Source organism: Bos javanicus, chromosome 21 (assembly GCF_032452875.1).
Source record: "Bos javanicus breed banteng chromosome 21, ARS-OSU_banteng_1.0, whole genome shotgun sequence".
Taxonomy (NCBI): Eukaryota; Metazoa; Chordata; class Mammalia; order Artiodactyla; family Bovidae; genus Bos; species Bos javanicus.
Window position 1 is genome coordinate 48,631,386 of NC_083888.1, and position 16,281 is coordinate 48,647,666.

At 39.6% G+C, this 16,281-nt stretch overlaps 1 protein-coding gene across 12 annotated transcripts in view; it reads left to right on the forward strand.

The window, feature by feature from the left end:
• The window catches only part of MIA2 (MIA SH3 domain ER export factor 2), a 97,136-nt gene that overhangs the window by 16,887 nt on the left and 63,968 nt on the right, over nucleotides 1-16,281 (forward strand). For 4 of the 12 annotated variants that reach the window (XM_061394982.1, XM_061394983.1, XM_061394979.1 and 1 more), the window contains exons 5-6: nucleotides 1,787-2,005; nucleotides 2,110-2,210. In XM_061394982.1, coding sequence (XP_061250966.1) covers nucleotides 1,787-2,005; nucleotides 2,110-2,210 — 320 coding nt within the window. Of the gene's footprint in view, nucleotides 1-1,786; nucleotides 2,006-2,109; nucleotides 2,211-9,571; nucleotides 9,836-10,540; nucleotides 10,844-10,940; nucleotides 11,082-11,157; nucleotides 11,900-16,281 lie in introns of those variants that run through there. The other 8 variants (XM_061394984.1, XM_061394990.1, XM_061394987.1 and 5 more) reach the window with 7 other exon arrangements.

Below are 16,281 nucleotides of genomic sequence, written 5' to 3' on the forward strand. Positions count from 1 at the left end.
TTATAGTATCCAGTCTTATAGTTAGGTCTTTAAATTTTTTGTGTATGGTATTAGAGAATGTTCTAATTTCATTCTTTTACATGTTGCTCTCTAGTTTTCCCTGTACAACTTTTTGAAGAAACTATCTTTTCTACATTGTATATCCTTATCTCTTTTGTTGTAGATTAATTGATCATAAGTGTGTGGGCCTATTTCTGGGCTCTCTAGAGTATTCCATTGATCCATGTATCTATTTTTGTTCCAGTATCATACTATTTTCATGATTGTAGCTTTGTGGTATAGGCTGAAGTCAGGGAGTATGATTACTCCAGCTCTATTCTTCTTTTTCAAGATTCAATATTCTTCAATTTCAAGATTGCTTTGGCTTCTAATGTAAATCCTAAGGCTTACATTTAAGTAATGTAAAAATAATACCTCAGAAATATAATTAAATATGAAAATAATATAGCAAGTTTTCATTTTTTTTACATATATTTATTTCAAGTGCAGTATAAGATAATATTTTAAAAAGAATCAATCTAGGCACACAAAAATTTTGTGAAATTAATTGTTGAATAAGTTGATGTTTGATGCCATCAAACATCATTGTAGATCACTATTTGAGTCCTGTATTTACAATGGTCCAATTATATTCAAACTCCTGAAATGATTGGTCATTTTAAATTTTAATGTCCACATGTGGCATTATTAAATTACAGGTATCTGTTTGCTCACTTGGGACTTTCATCTTTTAAACAATGCTGACTAAGTGACAGCATGAAAATGATATGTTACATTCATAACTCAAAGAGCGAAGTTAGATAATGAATAATTAAGTTAGGACTATTCTTTAATATTGTTTTTCAGGACTGCAGTGATACTTTTCTATCCTTGTCTTAAAAAGTAACTGAGAAATAAATCCTACAATTTACTTGACTACTATACCTTAGGCTGGGACTAGTTAGAACCTTTTTAAAAAAAAAATCCTAAAAAAAAAAAAAAAAATCCTGTTTGATTAGTTCATTGAATCAAGTAATCAGTTTAAACTATATTTGAAAATTAAATTGATGGCCGTGTGACATGGCATGCACATAAATATATGGTGCAACATTACAAATGTGGAAAATTATAACACATATATTTCTAATTAAATGTTTTTCTTAATTTTGGAGAAGGGTAGTCCTTTTTAAGGGCTTCCCAGGTGGATGAGAGGTAAAGAATCTGCTTGCCAATGCACGTCAGGTACTCCCTGGGTTTGGAAGAGCCCCTGAAGAAGGAAATGGTAATCTGCTCCAATAGTCTTGCCTGGAAAATCCCATGGACAGAGGAGCCTGGCAGGCTACATTCCATGGGATCACAAAAGTTGGACACAACTTAGTGACTAAATAACAACAATCCTCTTTAAAGTGAATTTTCTCGAGATGTGCATATATATATATGTATATATATATCTTCATATATACAGGGCCATGAGCGAAAGGATGCAGGTGGCCTCCAGAAGGTAGAAAAAGCAAGGAAATGAATTCTCCTCTAGACCTCCAGAAGGAATACAGCCCTGCCACAGCCTTGGTTTTAGGATTTCTGATTTCCAGAAACATATTTGTGTTGTTTAAGCCATTAAGTGTTTGTTAATTTGTATCTGCAGTAGGAACTAATACAGACTATAAATTTGTTTCAAATGAATTCTTTCCATAATGAAGAATCACAATGCCCACAAAGATTCAAAGGATGACCTGCCTAGAAAAAAAAATAGGAAGCCTACAACAAAGTAAACATTATTAAAAACCCTAAACATTTCTATTTGCAGATATGGACTCTGAAATAGAGTTCCCTATGAGAATTATTGAAGAAGCTCATTTCAAAACTCTATCTTCTGAAAATAGTGATGAAAAATTAAAAATATCACTAGACACTGAAAGGCCTACTCAGGTGGAAATGGACACATCTATGGAAAATACCCTGTCAAACAGTCAGATCCTTTCAACTGATTACTCTTTATCTTCTCAAAATTACATTGCTAAAAAAGGTAAGAAACAAGTTATTTGTTCTCTAATGCAGCAATTAAGGAAGAAATTAAACTCAAAATTTGTATCTTATCATGTATTAACATTTTAATTTATAAATTGACAGAAGATGCTTCTTGGCGTCAGCTTCTGGAATATTTATTTCAAATTGATGTTTATGATTTCCTGAATTCTGCATTTTCACCAATTGTAATTCTTATAGAAGGGGTAAGTTGACCTTTTAGATATTTTTCAATACTTTTATGTGTGTGCTAAGTAGAGTCAGTTGTGTCTGACTCTTTGTGAAGCTATAAACTGCAGGCTGCCAGGTCTACATCATGGGATGATGTAGGCAAGAATATTGGAGTGGGTTGCCATTTCCTTCTCCAGGGGATCTTCCAGACCAATGAATCGAACCTGAGTTTCTATCTCTTGCATTGACAGGTGGGTTCTTTATCACTAGCGCCACCCAATAATTTTACCTATTTTACTAAATATAGGAATAACTGAAAATTATGTTTGAGTGAATCCTCCCTATGTAAATATTATTGATGCATAATATTTCTCTTTGCATAAAATCTTATATGAAGCTTTTCCCTTATATGAGTATTTTGTTGCATAGATGTTCTTAAAGATATTTTTTAAAGCCTTTCCTTAAACTTTGTTGATCTTGAGCATTAGGGTTTTTTCCTTCTCTTTTTTTTTTTTTAATCAGAGGAAATCATACTAAGATTTAACTCAGAAATAATATGAACTGAAATTTAATCTTAAGGAAATTATTATTTGAATGACAGCTGTGACCTCAAAATGACGTAATGAGAATCTTACAAAACAACTAGTACTTCAACATTTAACCAAGTCATAACTAAAATTCTAAAATCTGTCTGCTTTTTCATTTATTGTAACTTGTATTAAATTCTATCTCATTTATTGTAAATGAAATATTACAAAAGGATCTAGCTGTAGTATTTGGCACATAAGGTCTTTTGCAAGTGTTTCTTCCTTTTCTCATTTACTGCTATTATATAAATAATTGAGGAAGCACTTCTGTCTTCTCATTTACATTTTAAGATGAAACTTAACAGTGGTTGCCTTCAAGGAGTTCATTCTAGTTGGACACAGTAAAAAAAGCAATAATTGTACGTGCTGTAATGGCCACAGGATGCTACTGATACACAGGAGGAGCTGCCTGGTAGACTGACTGGAAATGGTAGGTAGAGAGAGTGGGGAGGAGGAGCCTGGGAAAATGTCCCAGAAGAGATCTTACTTGAGCTGATCTTGAAGAAAGAGTAGGAGTTAGACAGGCAAGAAAGGACGAATATTCTAGGTTGAGAGTGCATTTTAAAAAGTACAGAAGTGGGAGAGATTCTGGCATTTCTAAGCAATTCAGTCTGATTGAATTTATAAGCAATAAATTTATAAGCAATTTATAAGTAATTCAGTCTGATTGAATATTGGGATTGAAGTTGAATACTGGGATTAAAGAGAAAGGTTAGCTTTGCATTTGTGCTGGGAAGTTGAACTCTATCTTTTCAATAATGGGGCACTATTTTAAAAATTTATTTTTAATTGGAGGATAATTGCTTTGAGTAAAGTGAAAAAGTTTCATGTATGAAGTCTGTCAATCAACATTGTCAATATTAATAAGAATTGACTGAAAACCAGAGGAAGGGAGCCCAATCAAGAAGTTATCACTTCAGTTCAGGAAATAAATTGTGAAGGTCTAAATTAGGGTTTATAAACTCAAATGAAATGAGTGAAGCACAGGTAAAGGAGAGAACTGTAGCCAACTAGAGAATGTATGCCTTCTCAAAGGATATAGCTTCTTCAGTCTTTTTTTTCCAGATCTTCTGATATTTCAAGAAAAGTTGGAAATCTAGATTTTTTTGTGTGTGAAATCTCCCATTTTTAAAAAAGAACCTGTTTTTTAAAAATAATATTTAAAAATATTGATTTATTTGTGGCTGTGTTGGGTCTTCATTGCTGCACAGGTTTTTTCTAGTTTCAATGAGTGGGGGCTGCTCTCTAGTTGTGGTGGAAGGGCTTCTCACTGCAGTGGCTCCTCCCGTTAAGGAGCGCAGGCTCCAGGGCGCGGGGGCTTCAGCATTTACAGTACACGGGCTCAGTACTTGAGACTTGAGGGCCCTAGAGCATGGGCTCAGCAGTTGTTGCACTCGGGTTTAGCTGTTCTTCGGCATATAGGATCTTCTCTGACCAGGGATTGAAACTGTGTCTCCTGCATTGGCAGGTGGATTCTTTTTTATTTATTTATTTATTTTTAGTTGAAGGATAATTGCTTTACAGTATTGTGTTGATGTCTGCCAAACATCAACAAGAATCGGCAATAGTTATACATATGTCCCCTCCCTCTTGAACCTCCCTCCCACCTCCCTCCCCATCCCACCCCTCTAGGTTGTTACAAAATCCTGGTTTGAGTTCCCTGAGTCAGACAGCAAATTACTATTAGCTATCTATTTTATATATTGTAATGTACGTTTCCATGTTACTCTCTCCATACATCCCACTCTCTCCTTCCTTCCCTGCACTGTGTCCATAAGTCTGTTCTTTATGTCTGTGTCTCCATTGCTGCCCTGCAAATAATTTTATCAGCACTATCTTTCTAGATTCCATATATATGTGTTCAGTTCAGTTCAGTCGCTCAGTCGTGTCCAACTCTTTGCGACCCCATGAATCGCAGCACGCCAGGCCTCCATGTCTATCACCAACTCCCGGAGTTCACTCAGACTCACGTCCATCGAGTCAGTGATGCCATCCAGCCATCTCATCCTCTGTCGTCCCCTTCTCTTCCTGCCCCCAATCCCTCCCAGCATCAGAGTCTTTTCCAATGAGTCAGCTCTTCGCGTGAGGTGGCCAAAGTATTGGAGTTTCAGCTTTAGCATCATTCCCTCCAAAGAAACCCCAGGGCTGATCTCCTTCAGAATGGACTGGTTGGATCTCCTTGCAGTCCAAGGGACTCTCAAGAGTCTTCCCCAACACCACAGTTCAAAAGCATCAATTCTTCGATGCTCAGCCTTCTTCACAGTCCAACTCTCACATCCATACATGACCACAGGAAAAACCATAGCCTTGACCAGACGGACCTTTGTTGGCAAAGTAATGTCTCTGCTTTTGAATATGCTATCTAGGTTGGACATAACTTTCCTATATATGTGTTAGTATATGATATTTGCTTTTCTTTTTCTGATTTACCTCACTCTGTATAATAGGCTCTAGGTTCATTTATCTTATTAGGACTCAAATGTGCTCCTTTTTACGGTTGAGTAATATTCTATTGTATATATGTACCATGGCTTCTCTTTACGTTCATCTGTTGATGGACATCTAGGTTGCTTCCAGGTCCTAGCTATTGTAAATAGTACTGCAGTGAACATTGGGGTACATGTGTCTTTTTCAGTTTTGGTTTCCTCAGTGTATATGCCTAGTAGTGGGATTGCTGGGTCATATGGTGGTTTTGGAGAAGGGAATGGCAACCCACTCCAGTACTCTTGCCTGGGAAATCCCATGGACAGAGGAGCCTGGTGGGCTATAGTCCATAGGGTTGCAGAGTTGGACACAACTAAAGCAACTTAGCAAGCACACACATGGTGGTTTTATTCCCAGTTTTTTTTTTTTTTAACAATCTCCACACTCTCTTCCATCATGACTATATCAATTTACATTCCCACCAGTAATGTAAGAGGATTCTGTTTGCTCCACACCTTCTCCAGCATTTGTTTGTAGATGTTTTGATGACAGCCATTCTGACTGGTGTGAGGTGATAACTTATAGTTTTGATTTGCATTTCTCTAATATTGAGCGATGTTGAGCATCTTTTCATGTGTTTGTTAGCCATCTGTATGTCTTCTTTGGAGAAATGTATGTTTAGGTCTTTTCCCCACTTTTTGATTGGGCTGTTTTTCTGATATTGACTTATATGAACTGCTTGTTTATTTTGGAAATGAATCCTTTGTCAGTTGTTTCATTTGCTATTATTTTCTCTCATTCTGAGGCGTGTCTTTTCACCTTGTTTATAGTTTCCTTTGCTTTGTAAAATTTTTAAGTTTAATTAGGTCCCACTTGTTTATTTTTATTTTTATTTCCACTACTCTAGGAGGTGGGTCGTAGAGGATCTTGCTGTGATTTATGTCATTGAGTGTTCTGCCTATGTTTTCCTCTAAGAATTTTATAGTTTCTGGTCTTACATTTAGGTCTTTAATCCATTTTGAGTTTATCTTTGTGTCTGGTGTTAGGGATGTGGGTTCAATTCCTTGGTCAGGAAGATCCCCTGGAGGAGGGCTCAGGCAACCCACTCCAGTATTCTTGCCTGGAATATCCCCATGGGCAGAGGAGCCTGGTGGGCTATAGTCCATGGGGTCTCAAAGAGTCGAACATGACTGAAGAGACTTAAGATGGGGTGAGGAAGTGTTCTACTTTCATTCTTTTACGTGTAGCTGTCCAGTTTTCCCAGCACCACTTATTGAAGAAGCTATCTTTGCCCCATTGTGTATTTTTGCCTCCTTTGTTAAAAATAAGATATCCATAGGTGCATGGGTTTATCTCTGGGCTTTTTATCTGATTCCATTGGTCTATATTTCTGTTTTTGTGCCAGTATCATACTGTCTTTTTGATGACTATAGCTTTGTAATATAGTCTGAAGTCAGGAAAGTTGATTCCTCTAGCTGCATTCTTCTTTCTCAAGATTGCTTTGGCTATTTGGGGTCTTTTGTGTTTCCATGCAAATTGTGAGATTTTTTTGTTCTAGTTCTGTGAAAAATGGCAGGTGGATTCTTTACCAGTGAGCCACCAGGGAAGCTTGAAATCTCCCAATTTTTAATTGCTGGCAAATATTCAGATTAAAAAAAAAAATACCATGCAGGTCAGACAAAATGTTCTGTGGGTTGAGTTTGGCCTACTAGCCATATTTTTTAACCTCTGACCTAAGTATCTGATCAGATCAGATCAGATCAGTCGCTCAGTCGTGTCCGACTCTTTGCGACCCCATGAATCACAGCACGCCAGGCCTCCCTGTCCATCACCAACTCCCAGAGTTCACTCAGACTCATGTCCATTGAGTCAGTGATGCCATCCAGCCATCTCATCCTCTGGCGTCTCCTTCTCCTCTTGCCCCCAATCCCTCCCATCATCTGAGTCTTTTCCAATGAGTCAACTCTTTGCATGAGGTGGCCAAAGTACTGGAGTTTCAGCTTTAGCATCATTCCCTCCAAAGAAACCCCAGGGCTGATCTCCTTCAGAATGGACTGGTTGGATCTCCTTGCAGTCCAAGGGACTCTCAAGAGTCTTCCCCAACACCACAGTTCAAAAGCATCAATTCTTCGATGCTCAGCCTTCTTCACAGTCCAATTCTCACATCCATACATGACCACAGGAAAATCCATAGCCTTGACTAGACGAACCTTTGTTGGCAAAGTAATGTCTCTGCTTTTGAATATGCTATCTAGGTTGGTCATAACTTTCCTTCCAAGGAGTAAGTGTCTTTTAATTTCATGGCTGCAGAGTCACCATCTGCAGTGATTTTGGAGCCCAGAAAAATAAAGTCTGACACTGTTTCCACTGTTTCCCCATCTATTTCCCATGAAGTGATGGGACCGGATGCCATGATCTTCGTTTTCTGAATGTTGAGCTTTAAGCCAACTTTTTCACTCTCCACTTTCACTTTCATCAAGAGGCTTTTTAGTTCCTCTTCACTTTCTGCCATAAGGGTGGTGTCATCTGCATATCTGAGGTTATTGATAGTGGTTATTAAGTATCTGATAGTGGTTATTAAAATGATTGGAAGAACAAACTAGATATATCTTTTGCAGATAGAATTCACTGGATTTAGTGACTGATTGAAAGTAGCAAGGAGAAAATGGAAAACAGGAAAATTTACCAGATTTCTAGCTAAGGTGACCAGGTGCCACTGACTGTAAGAGTATTTGTGAAAACTAGGCTTAATGACACATATTGTTGTGCTTTCAGAGGCTTCCTCCTCACTTTCTTTGGTGGGTTCCAGAGAGTTGACATTACCTAGTAAATAAGCTCAGAGAAATGATTAATTTACTCAATATGATTTGGTGTTGAAGACGTTGGTTAAAAACATTACTCAGAAGTCTGCTCTAGCATAGGAGAGAATAAAAACTAATGATGATGTAGTTTCTAAAATAGTTATAATAAAACTTTCAAATGCTTATTTAATTCTACTTATTAGTATGTCCTACTGACATAGCCCTTACTTGTCGTCTCTCCATAAGTTATACCAGTGAAGTTACTAAATTAAAAAATTATTGCTATACCATATTAACCTTTCATATACAGTTAAGTGCTTATTTAATATAGGCTGTGCTAAGTATGCTTACTTTTGTGGACTCAGTAAATTTTGTCAAATACATTTTATATGAACATCTTGTTTGAAATTCTTTAGACATGAAAATATTGACTTTAAATGTATTAATTATCTTGTGACCCTGGAAAGTCACTTATTCTCTGGGGAAGTCTCAGTTTAAAATTCTACTATCAGAGATTATATGACAGGCTTGACAGGTTATAGACTTGAGCTTTGTGTAAAACATTATGAATCAGTTGCCTGCATTTAAAATGTGCATTCATACAAAAATCTGGATTTCTGCATTCTGTTGAAGAAGTAGAAGACTGTAATACATAGTCTCCCACTCTTCTACAGCAACAAGAAGTTCAAGCTAAATAGTGCTTGTATTGAGTAGACATGCACTTTTTATTTCCCTACACTTATTTCAACTGTTTGGCCTCAATATGGCTTTAAGTTCATAATGTTTGGACTAAATATTCTGAAGAGTTCCTGTCAGACCAGGAATTTCAACAATCTTAATGTTCTAATAAGCACCCATAAATTTAGGTGAAATGGTTTCCTTTTTTTCTTGCCTAAATTGTTTCTATTTGTTGATAAGTTCAGTTAGATTTTGTACAAAAAAAAAGCTTTTTAAAAAATTAAGTAATAGGAATCAACACCACTTTTATCTACTTTATTTTATAACTGAAGGGGCTCTTTGAGTTCTAAGATTTATATATTCTTAACTAGAATGCTTCATTTATATATGGAATAAACAATGGAAATTACCCAACTCTTGTTCAACAGGTAGCTCCTGATTTAACATGTTTTGAGAACAAACTCTTACATCATTAGAGAATGAAGATGTGGCTCAGCATGTTTGACTTTCTTTTGAAAGACTAGATCTTATAGCCAGTGACAACTGACTGTTTAATTAAAAGGGAGTAACTAGTATTTATAGTTTAGCAACAGGGCCCTTTATAAGGGAAATCAGTTTCTGGATTGTGGACAAAGTTTACTGGTTAGCATGTTTCCAGTGTTCTTGTATGGGTTCTTGTAGCTGTCACAAACACTAACCGCATATGTTCTCCATTTCCTTTCAGGTAGGCCTATATAAGTGGCAAAATCCCATATCTACTTAAGGAGAACAAACTTTGAATGTAAATATGGTAAAAGTCATACTCTATATGAATATATGTTAAAACATTCAATTTTATTTTTATCAGTTACCTAATCCAGGGTTTCTCTTTTCAATTGTAGATTTTAAGAGAGTAGTACTTGCATGATATTTAAAGACAAAAATTGACCAGGAGTTTTGTCCATGAAATTAGATTATGGGTTGGTAGTCACAACTCCACCTATGGCACCCCTTTACCACACAAGTGTCAGAACAGGATCACCGTCATTGTAGAAACAGAAGAGTGCAGGATGTATTAGAACCTGAAATCTTTCTCAAAGATATGAGGTACTTATTAGAATTTTACTTACATATTAGGATATTTTAACATGAACTTTTTAAAAAATGGAATTGAAAGATCTAGAGGAAGAGGTAAGTTTCAACATGACTATTAAGTGTGTACAGAAATTAGGTTCGGATCTGGCATTGAGTTTAAGGTTTACTGTTTTTGCCATGGGGAAATTTGTAGATTTTTAAAAATTTTCATTTATCCTTTTGTTCCTGATCTATGTTTTTAATATTTGTAATGGTAATTACTGTTAAATTAGAAAAGGGCACAGACTGTCTCTGGGAGAGCAAAGGGACTTTAAAAAAAAATGTTTTAGGTTGTAAATAAGTCCTGAAAGCTGAAAGTAATTCTGGAGTTCTCTGAAAATGTTCAGATTTACTGAAGAATTTTCATTCAGTAATACAATATTTTGAGGCATACTTTGTTCTAAGACTCTTTTAAATTTTAAAGACAGAGTTTTAGTTTGGCTTCTGTTTGACTTAATAAGCTATACACATAATTTAGTTTGAGTATATACTGTCCAACACATATGAAGGTTGTGTAATACCTTAAATATGAGAATTATTAAGCAATTTCTGCTGCTCTTTGCTACCGATAGTTCCTGAAACTCCTTAGGCTGATGTGGCAAACGAGAGTTCGGAAAATCTAGGCGGCGTTTTGGTTCCGAAAATCTTCCACCGTGAATTGGACCATTTTTGGATTCTTTATGGCACAATGCTTTTGTTGCTGCTGGAGCTTAACGTTAGGGAAGTTTCCTAAGGAACTAACATATTGTTCAACTGCTGAGTTCTCTCAGGTGATTTGTTAAGGAAGACGTACCCGTTCCTTTCCTTTTCTTGTTGCTTCAACGAGGACTTCTGTTGGAAAATGCAGAGATGGGTTATAAAACCCATCTCTAAGAACAGATCCATCCCTGGGTATTTTATTCAACAGACCTAAATATAGGGTCCTAAATTTAGAGGGCAAGGTGCTACTTTTAGCTCCCTTTTCAGAGAACACGCGCCCAGCTGAGGTTCATGCGGGTTTGATTTGGCGTCTGGGTAACTAGGAGCTCATGGAGTTGAAGAGTTTTGCGCAGCAAGTTACCCCAGGTAACTCAGGTAAAAGTGAGTAAGCCCCTGGAGCCCTCCGCTGGGCACCGAAGGCCCGATCGATGTTCTCTTGCGTGGGAGAGGTTAAACTTTGCCCAGATCACAGCTGACCCGAGACGCCTTCCTGTCCAAAGTCCGGACACGGTTGGCAGGACGCAGAGGCCCGGGCCCTGCAAGCCATTTTGTGAGTGGAATGAAGACGGCGGCCGGTTTCCCTGGGCCGGCGGGCTCCCCCGGGGTACGACGCCATCAAGGCTTCTGTGGGGTGCGGACAGCAGGCTCTTGCAGGGCTGCGAGATGAAAGCGTTGGGGGCTGGGCTTGGGCCAGGCGCCGGCAGCCGGGCAGAGGAGGCGCGTCGCGCTCGCCCAACCGGGCGACCCGGAGGGGCCTCCGGGAGAAGTCTAGCAGCCGCCAGCCCGATGGTGGGGATTTCTGGGCCATGGTCTTGACCTTCGCTGGGGATGTCTACGGCCCGCGCTACAACTCAGGGCCGGAGGCCGAATCCTTCTCTTTCAGCCTAGAGCACCTCGATTTCCAAGGATGGGTAGCCTCTCTAGGTAGAGGGCCGGCCCCTTTAAGAGAGAAAGACAGGGACACGTCTACGAACCTCGCGCGAAGAAGGAAGGGAAATTAACTGAGTCCCCGCGACCCCGCCTCCCCGCCGCGGCCCGGCCGAAACCAAACCTCGGGGTAGGGTGGCAAGGAGAGTACAGATCGCAGACTCGCGCGGCCGGGTTTGAACCTTCGGATCTTAGGGACGCAAAGCGTAACCTGGGGTGGGTGGCGAAGCTCCCCGGGTGGTCAGCGTGGACGCTCGAGGCACGGCGGCGCCATTCATCTCCAGCACCCCCCTGTAGCCGGCTCCTCAGTGGTCTGATCCGGTTGCCCGGTGCAGGTTTGGGTTCCGGACCGAACGCTGCGTGTTCTGTTCGTTTGTTGTGGCTCGGGCAGGCCCTGGATACGGCTCCGATTGCCAGAGCAGCCCTGGCGCTATGGAGGGGCCCGGGAGTGCCCCTCAGCCGTACCTGGGGCTGGTCCTGGCAAAGCTTCGCTGGGTGAGTCCAGGCGCGATCAGGGTTACTTGGCCCAGGGGTCGCGGGTGCCTCCCGGGGAAGGAAGCTGCAGACTTTGGCTTTGGGGTCTGAGCCGCAGTAGTCGGAGGTCCTGAAGCCAGTTCTCACCTGCCGGCGGGCTGCGGCCTGTGTCCAGGGCACAGGTTCCTAGGGTACTTGGGCGGGTTCTGATGTGGTGTAGGGGGACCTGGAGATCCGGAAGGTGAAGAGAGCATTTGCTTATGCTTAGCAGGACTTTAGAAAGGTGAGTTTCCTAAAATGAATTAGCCTTTCGGTCATGTTATTTATTTTGATGACACGTGGTTTCCCCGACTGTGAGAAACTTGAGGACTGATCCTCTGAAATCAGTTCCTTTTAAATGCTGAAACTTCGCGTTGCTTGAAAGGACATCTAAGCCTGGACAGGGAATTGGGATTCTAATTCTGCGGTTTCTTTTAAGAAATAATGCTCTTTTGAGGTGCTTTACCATAAGTGAGTTTGTTCGTCGCTTCTTTCTATCTTGTTAATGTAAACGGTCGTGTTAACGTCAAGATCTGGAGATATTGAGCTCCCAGTGTTCACAATTTCTTTTTCGTTTTTTAAGGTTCAGTTTATAATCAAGTTGCAGGGATTTTTCTCAGTAACTGTTTACAAGTGTCTTTGTTGACATGTTTAGGGGCATGTCACCGTATTAAAAAAAAAAAAAAACAAACTGCGTTAGAAATGTCAAAAGCCCCTTTAAATATTGGGGCAGTTACAATTTTTTGTTTCTTATTATGTAAATTAAAAAGTTCTATTGCGTTGATATTCACTTACTCAACCATAGTGTGTCTAGTGTCTGTATATGTATAAATGTAAATACAGATGATAGTTATATGGAGAGTCTAAGCAGACCAAGACGTAGTCTGGGCCACTGCTGTCATACTGTCAGTTAAGGGAGAGAAGACAAAAACAGTACAAGGTAGAAATGGATAAAGTCCTTACTGAAGCATACATAGTAAGTGCTGAGGAAATTGAGGGGTGGGGAGAGAGCACATTTTCTTGAGTGATTATGAAAGCCTCTGCAGACTGAGTGAATAGCCTAAGCAAGCAATGAAAACAGCATGGTGTGTACAGCCGACTAGGAGCAGTGTTACTGGAGTGTAAAGCGGGCTCAGGGAGCAATATGCAGTGATGCTTGTTGGAGACATAAGTAGGTTCCAAGTGATGTAGGTGCTGGAGAGCCTTCAAAGTATTTCAGTGGTTAGACTTTTGGGTTAAATAGATCTTCCTGATAGAAGTATGTAGGTTAGATGTAAGAACAACAAAACGAGGAACACAGTGTAAGGGAGAGGTGACAGACTTGTCACATAGGATAGAGAAGAGGGTGTGCTCGTGCTCAGTCGTGTCTGCCTCTTTGTGAGGCCATAGACTATAAGCTGCCAGGCTCCTCTGTCCACGGGATTTCCCAGGTTAAGAATACTGAGTCGGTTGCCATTTCCTTCTCCAGAGGGAGGATCTTCCCGACCCAGGGACTGAACCTGCATCTCCTGCACTGGTAGGCGGATTCTTTACCACTGAGCCACCTGGGAAGTAGAGAAGAGGGTACTGAATGGGAAATATTTGGGTAGCCAAATTTTGTGCAAGTTGTTCTACTGTGTGAACAATATCTTCACCTGGATGATTTTTTTTTTTTTTTTTGGCTAAATACACTATTCTCACAAAACTAGCCTGGGGCCTAGGCTTGCACAACACTGCTCTACTTTTTAATTTTTTAGATAAAAAAATAATTATTGAGATATAATCAGATAACAAAATTTACCCATTTTGAATGCTAAATTCAGTGATTTTTTTTTTGGCGTATGTTCACTGCATTGTGCAAACATCACCACAATTTTGAAATACTTTTATCATTTTAAAAAGAAACCCCATCCTTATTAGTAATCAGTCCCAATTCTCGCCTCACTTCGTCCCTTCAGTTCAGTTCAGTTCACTCGGTTGTGTCCACCTCTTTGCGACTCCATGGACTGCAGCACGCCAGACTTCCCTTCCATCACTAGCTCCTGGAACTTGCTCAAACTCATGTTCATTAAGACGGGGATGCCATCCAACTATGTCATCCTCTGTCATCCCCTTCTCTTCCTGCCTTCAATCTTTCCCAGCATCAGAGTCTTTTCAAATGAGTCCGTTCTTCATATCAGGTGGCCAAAGTATTGGAGTTTCAGCTTCAGCATCAGTCCTTCCAATGAATATTCAAGACTGATTTCCTTTAGGATGGACTGGTTGCATCTCCTTGCAGTCTAAGGGACTCTCAAGAGTCTTCTCCAACACCACAGTTCAAAAGCATCAGTTCTTTGGTACTCAGCTTTCTTTATAGTCCAGCTCTCACAACCATACATGACTATTGGAAAAACCGTAGCTTTGACTAGATGGACCTTTGTTGGTAGTATCTCTGCTTTTTAATATGCTGTCTAGGTTGGTCATAGCTTTTCTTCCAAGGAGCAAGCATCTTTTAATTTCACGGCTGCAGTCACCATCTGCAGTGATCTTTGAACCCAAAAAAATAAAATCTCTCGCTGTTTTCATTATTTCCCCATCTATTTGCCTTGAAGTGATGAGACCGGATGCCATGATCTTAGTTTTCTAAATGTTGAGCTTTAAGCAACTTTTTCACTCTCCTCTTTCACTTTCATCAAGAGGCTCTTTAGTTCTTCTTCGCTTTCTGCCATAAGGGTGGTGTCGTCTGCATATCTGAGGTTATTGATATTTCTCCCGGCAATCTTGATTCCAGTCTGTGGTTCATCCAGCCCAACATTTCTCATGATGTACTCTGCATATAAGTTAAATAAGCACGGTGACAATATACAGCCTTGATATATTCCTTTCCCGATTTGAAACCAGTCTGTTGTTCCATGTCCAGTTCTAACTATTGCTTCTTGACCTGCATACAGATTTCTCAGGAGGCAGGTAAAGTGGTCTGGTATTCCCATCTCTTTAAGAATTTTCCACAGTTTGTTGTGATCCAAACAGTCAAAGGCTTTGGTGTAGTCAATAAAACAGAAATAGATTTTTTCTGGAACTCTGTTGCTTTTTCGATGATAGAATGGATGTTGGCAATTTGATCTCTGGTTCCTCTTTCTTTTCTAAATCCAGCTTGAACATCTGGAAGTTCATGGTTAAGGTACTGTTGAAGCCTGGCTTGGAGAATTTTGAGCATTACTTTGCTAGTGTGTGAGATGAGTGCAATTGTGCGGTAGTTTGAACATTCTTTGGTTTTGCCTTTCTTTGGGATTGGAATGAAAACTGCCTTTTCTAGTCCTATGGCCACTGCTGAGTTTTCCAAATTGACTGGCACGTTGAGTGCAGCACTTTAACAGCATTATCTTCTGGGATTTGAAATAGCTCATCAGATTTGAAATTCCATCACTAGCTTTGTTCATAGTGATGCTTCCTAAGGCTCACTTGACTTCGCATTCTAGGATGTCTGGCTCTAGGTGAGTGATCACACCATCATGATTATCTGGGTCATGAAGATCTTTTTTGTATAGTTCTTCTGTATATTCTTGCTACCTCTTCTTATTCTTTGTCACTTCCACTGTATAATAATAGTAAGGGATTTGATTTAGGTCATACCTGAATGGTCTAGTGGTTTTTCCCTACTTTGTTCAATCGCTACTTCATCATCAATCCCTACTTCATAGCTTGGCCACCCCTAATCTACTTTATATCTCTATGAATTTGTCTATTCTGGACATTTCATGTAAATTAAATCATATAGTATGTGGCCTTTTGTGTGTGGCTTCATTTACTTATCACAATTTCAAAATTCATTCATGTTGCACTAGACATACAACATTTTGAATGTTCATTCATAGTTTAATGGATATTTGAGTTTGTGCTTTTTGACTGTTATGAATTATGCTGCTGTGGACATTCATGTACAAGCTTTTTAAATGAATATTTTCAGTTCTTTTGAGTGTATGCTGGAATTACTGGGTCATATTTACTGTATGTTTAACTTTTGGAAGAACTGCCAAATTGTTTTCCACAATTGATGTACCATTTTGCATTCCTACCCTCAGTTTATGAGAGTTGAATTTCACACATTCTCTCCAATATGTTTTTTTCCTTCCTATACAGCCACCCTAATGATGAGTGTGGGCATCCCTGGTGGCTCAGTGGTAAAGAATATGCCTGCAATGCAGAAGCTGTGGGTTTGATCCCTTGGTTGGGAAGATCTCCTGGACGAGGGAATGGCAACCCACTCTAGTATTCTTGTCCAGGAAGTCCCATGGGCAGAGGAGCCTGGCGGGCCACAGTCCTACAGTCCATGGGGTCACAAAAGAGTCGGACACGACTTAGCAACTAACAACAATGTAAAGTGGTACCTTGTGGTTTTGAGACAT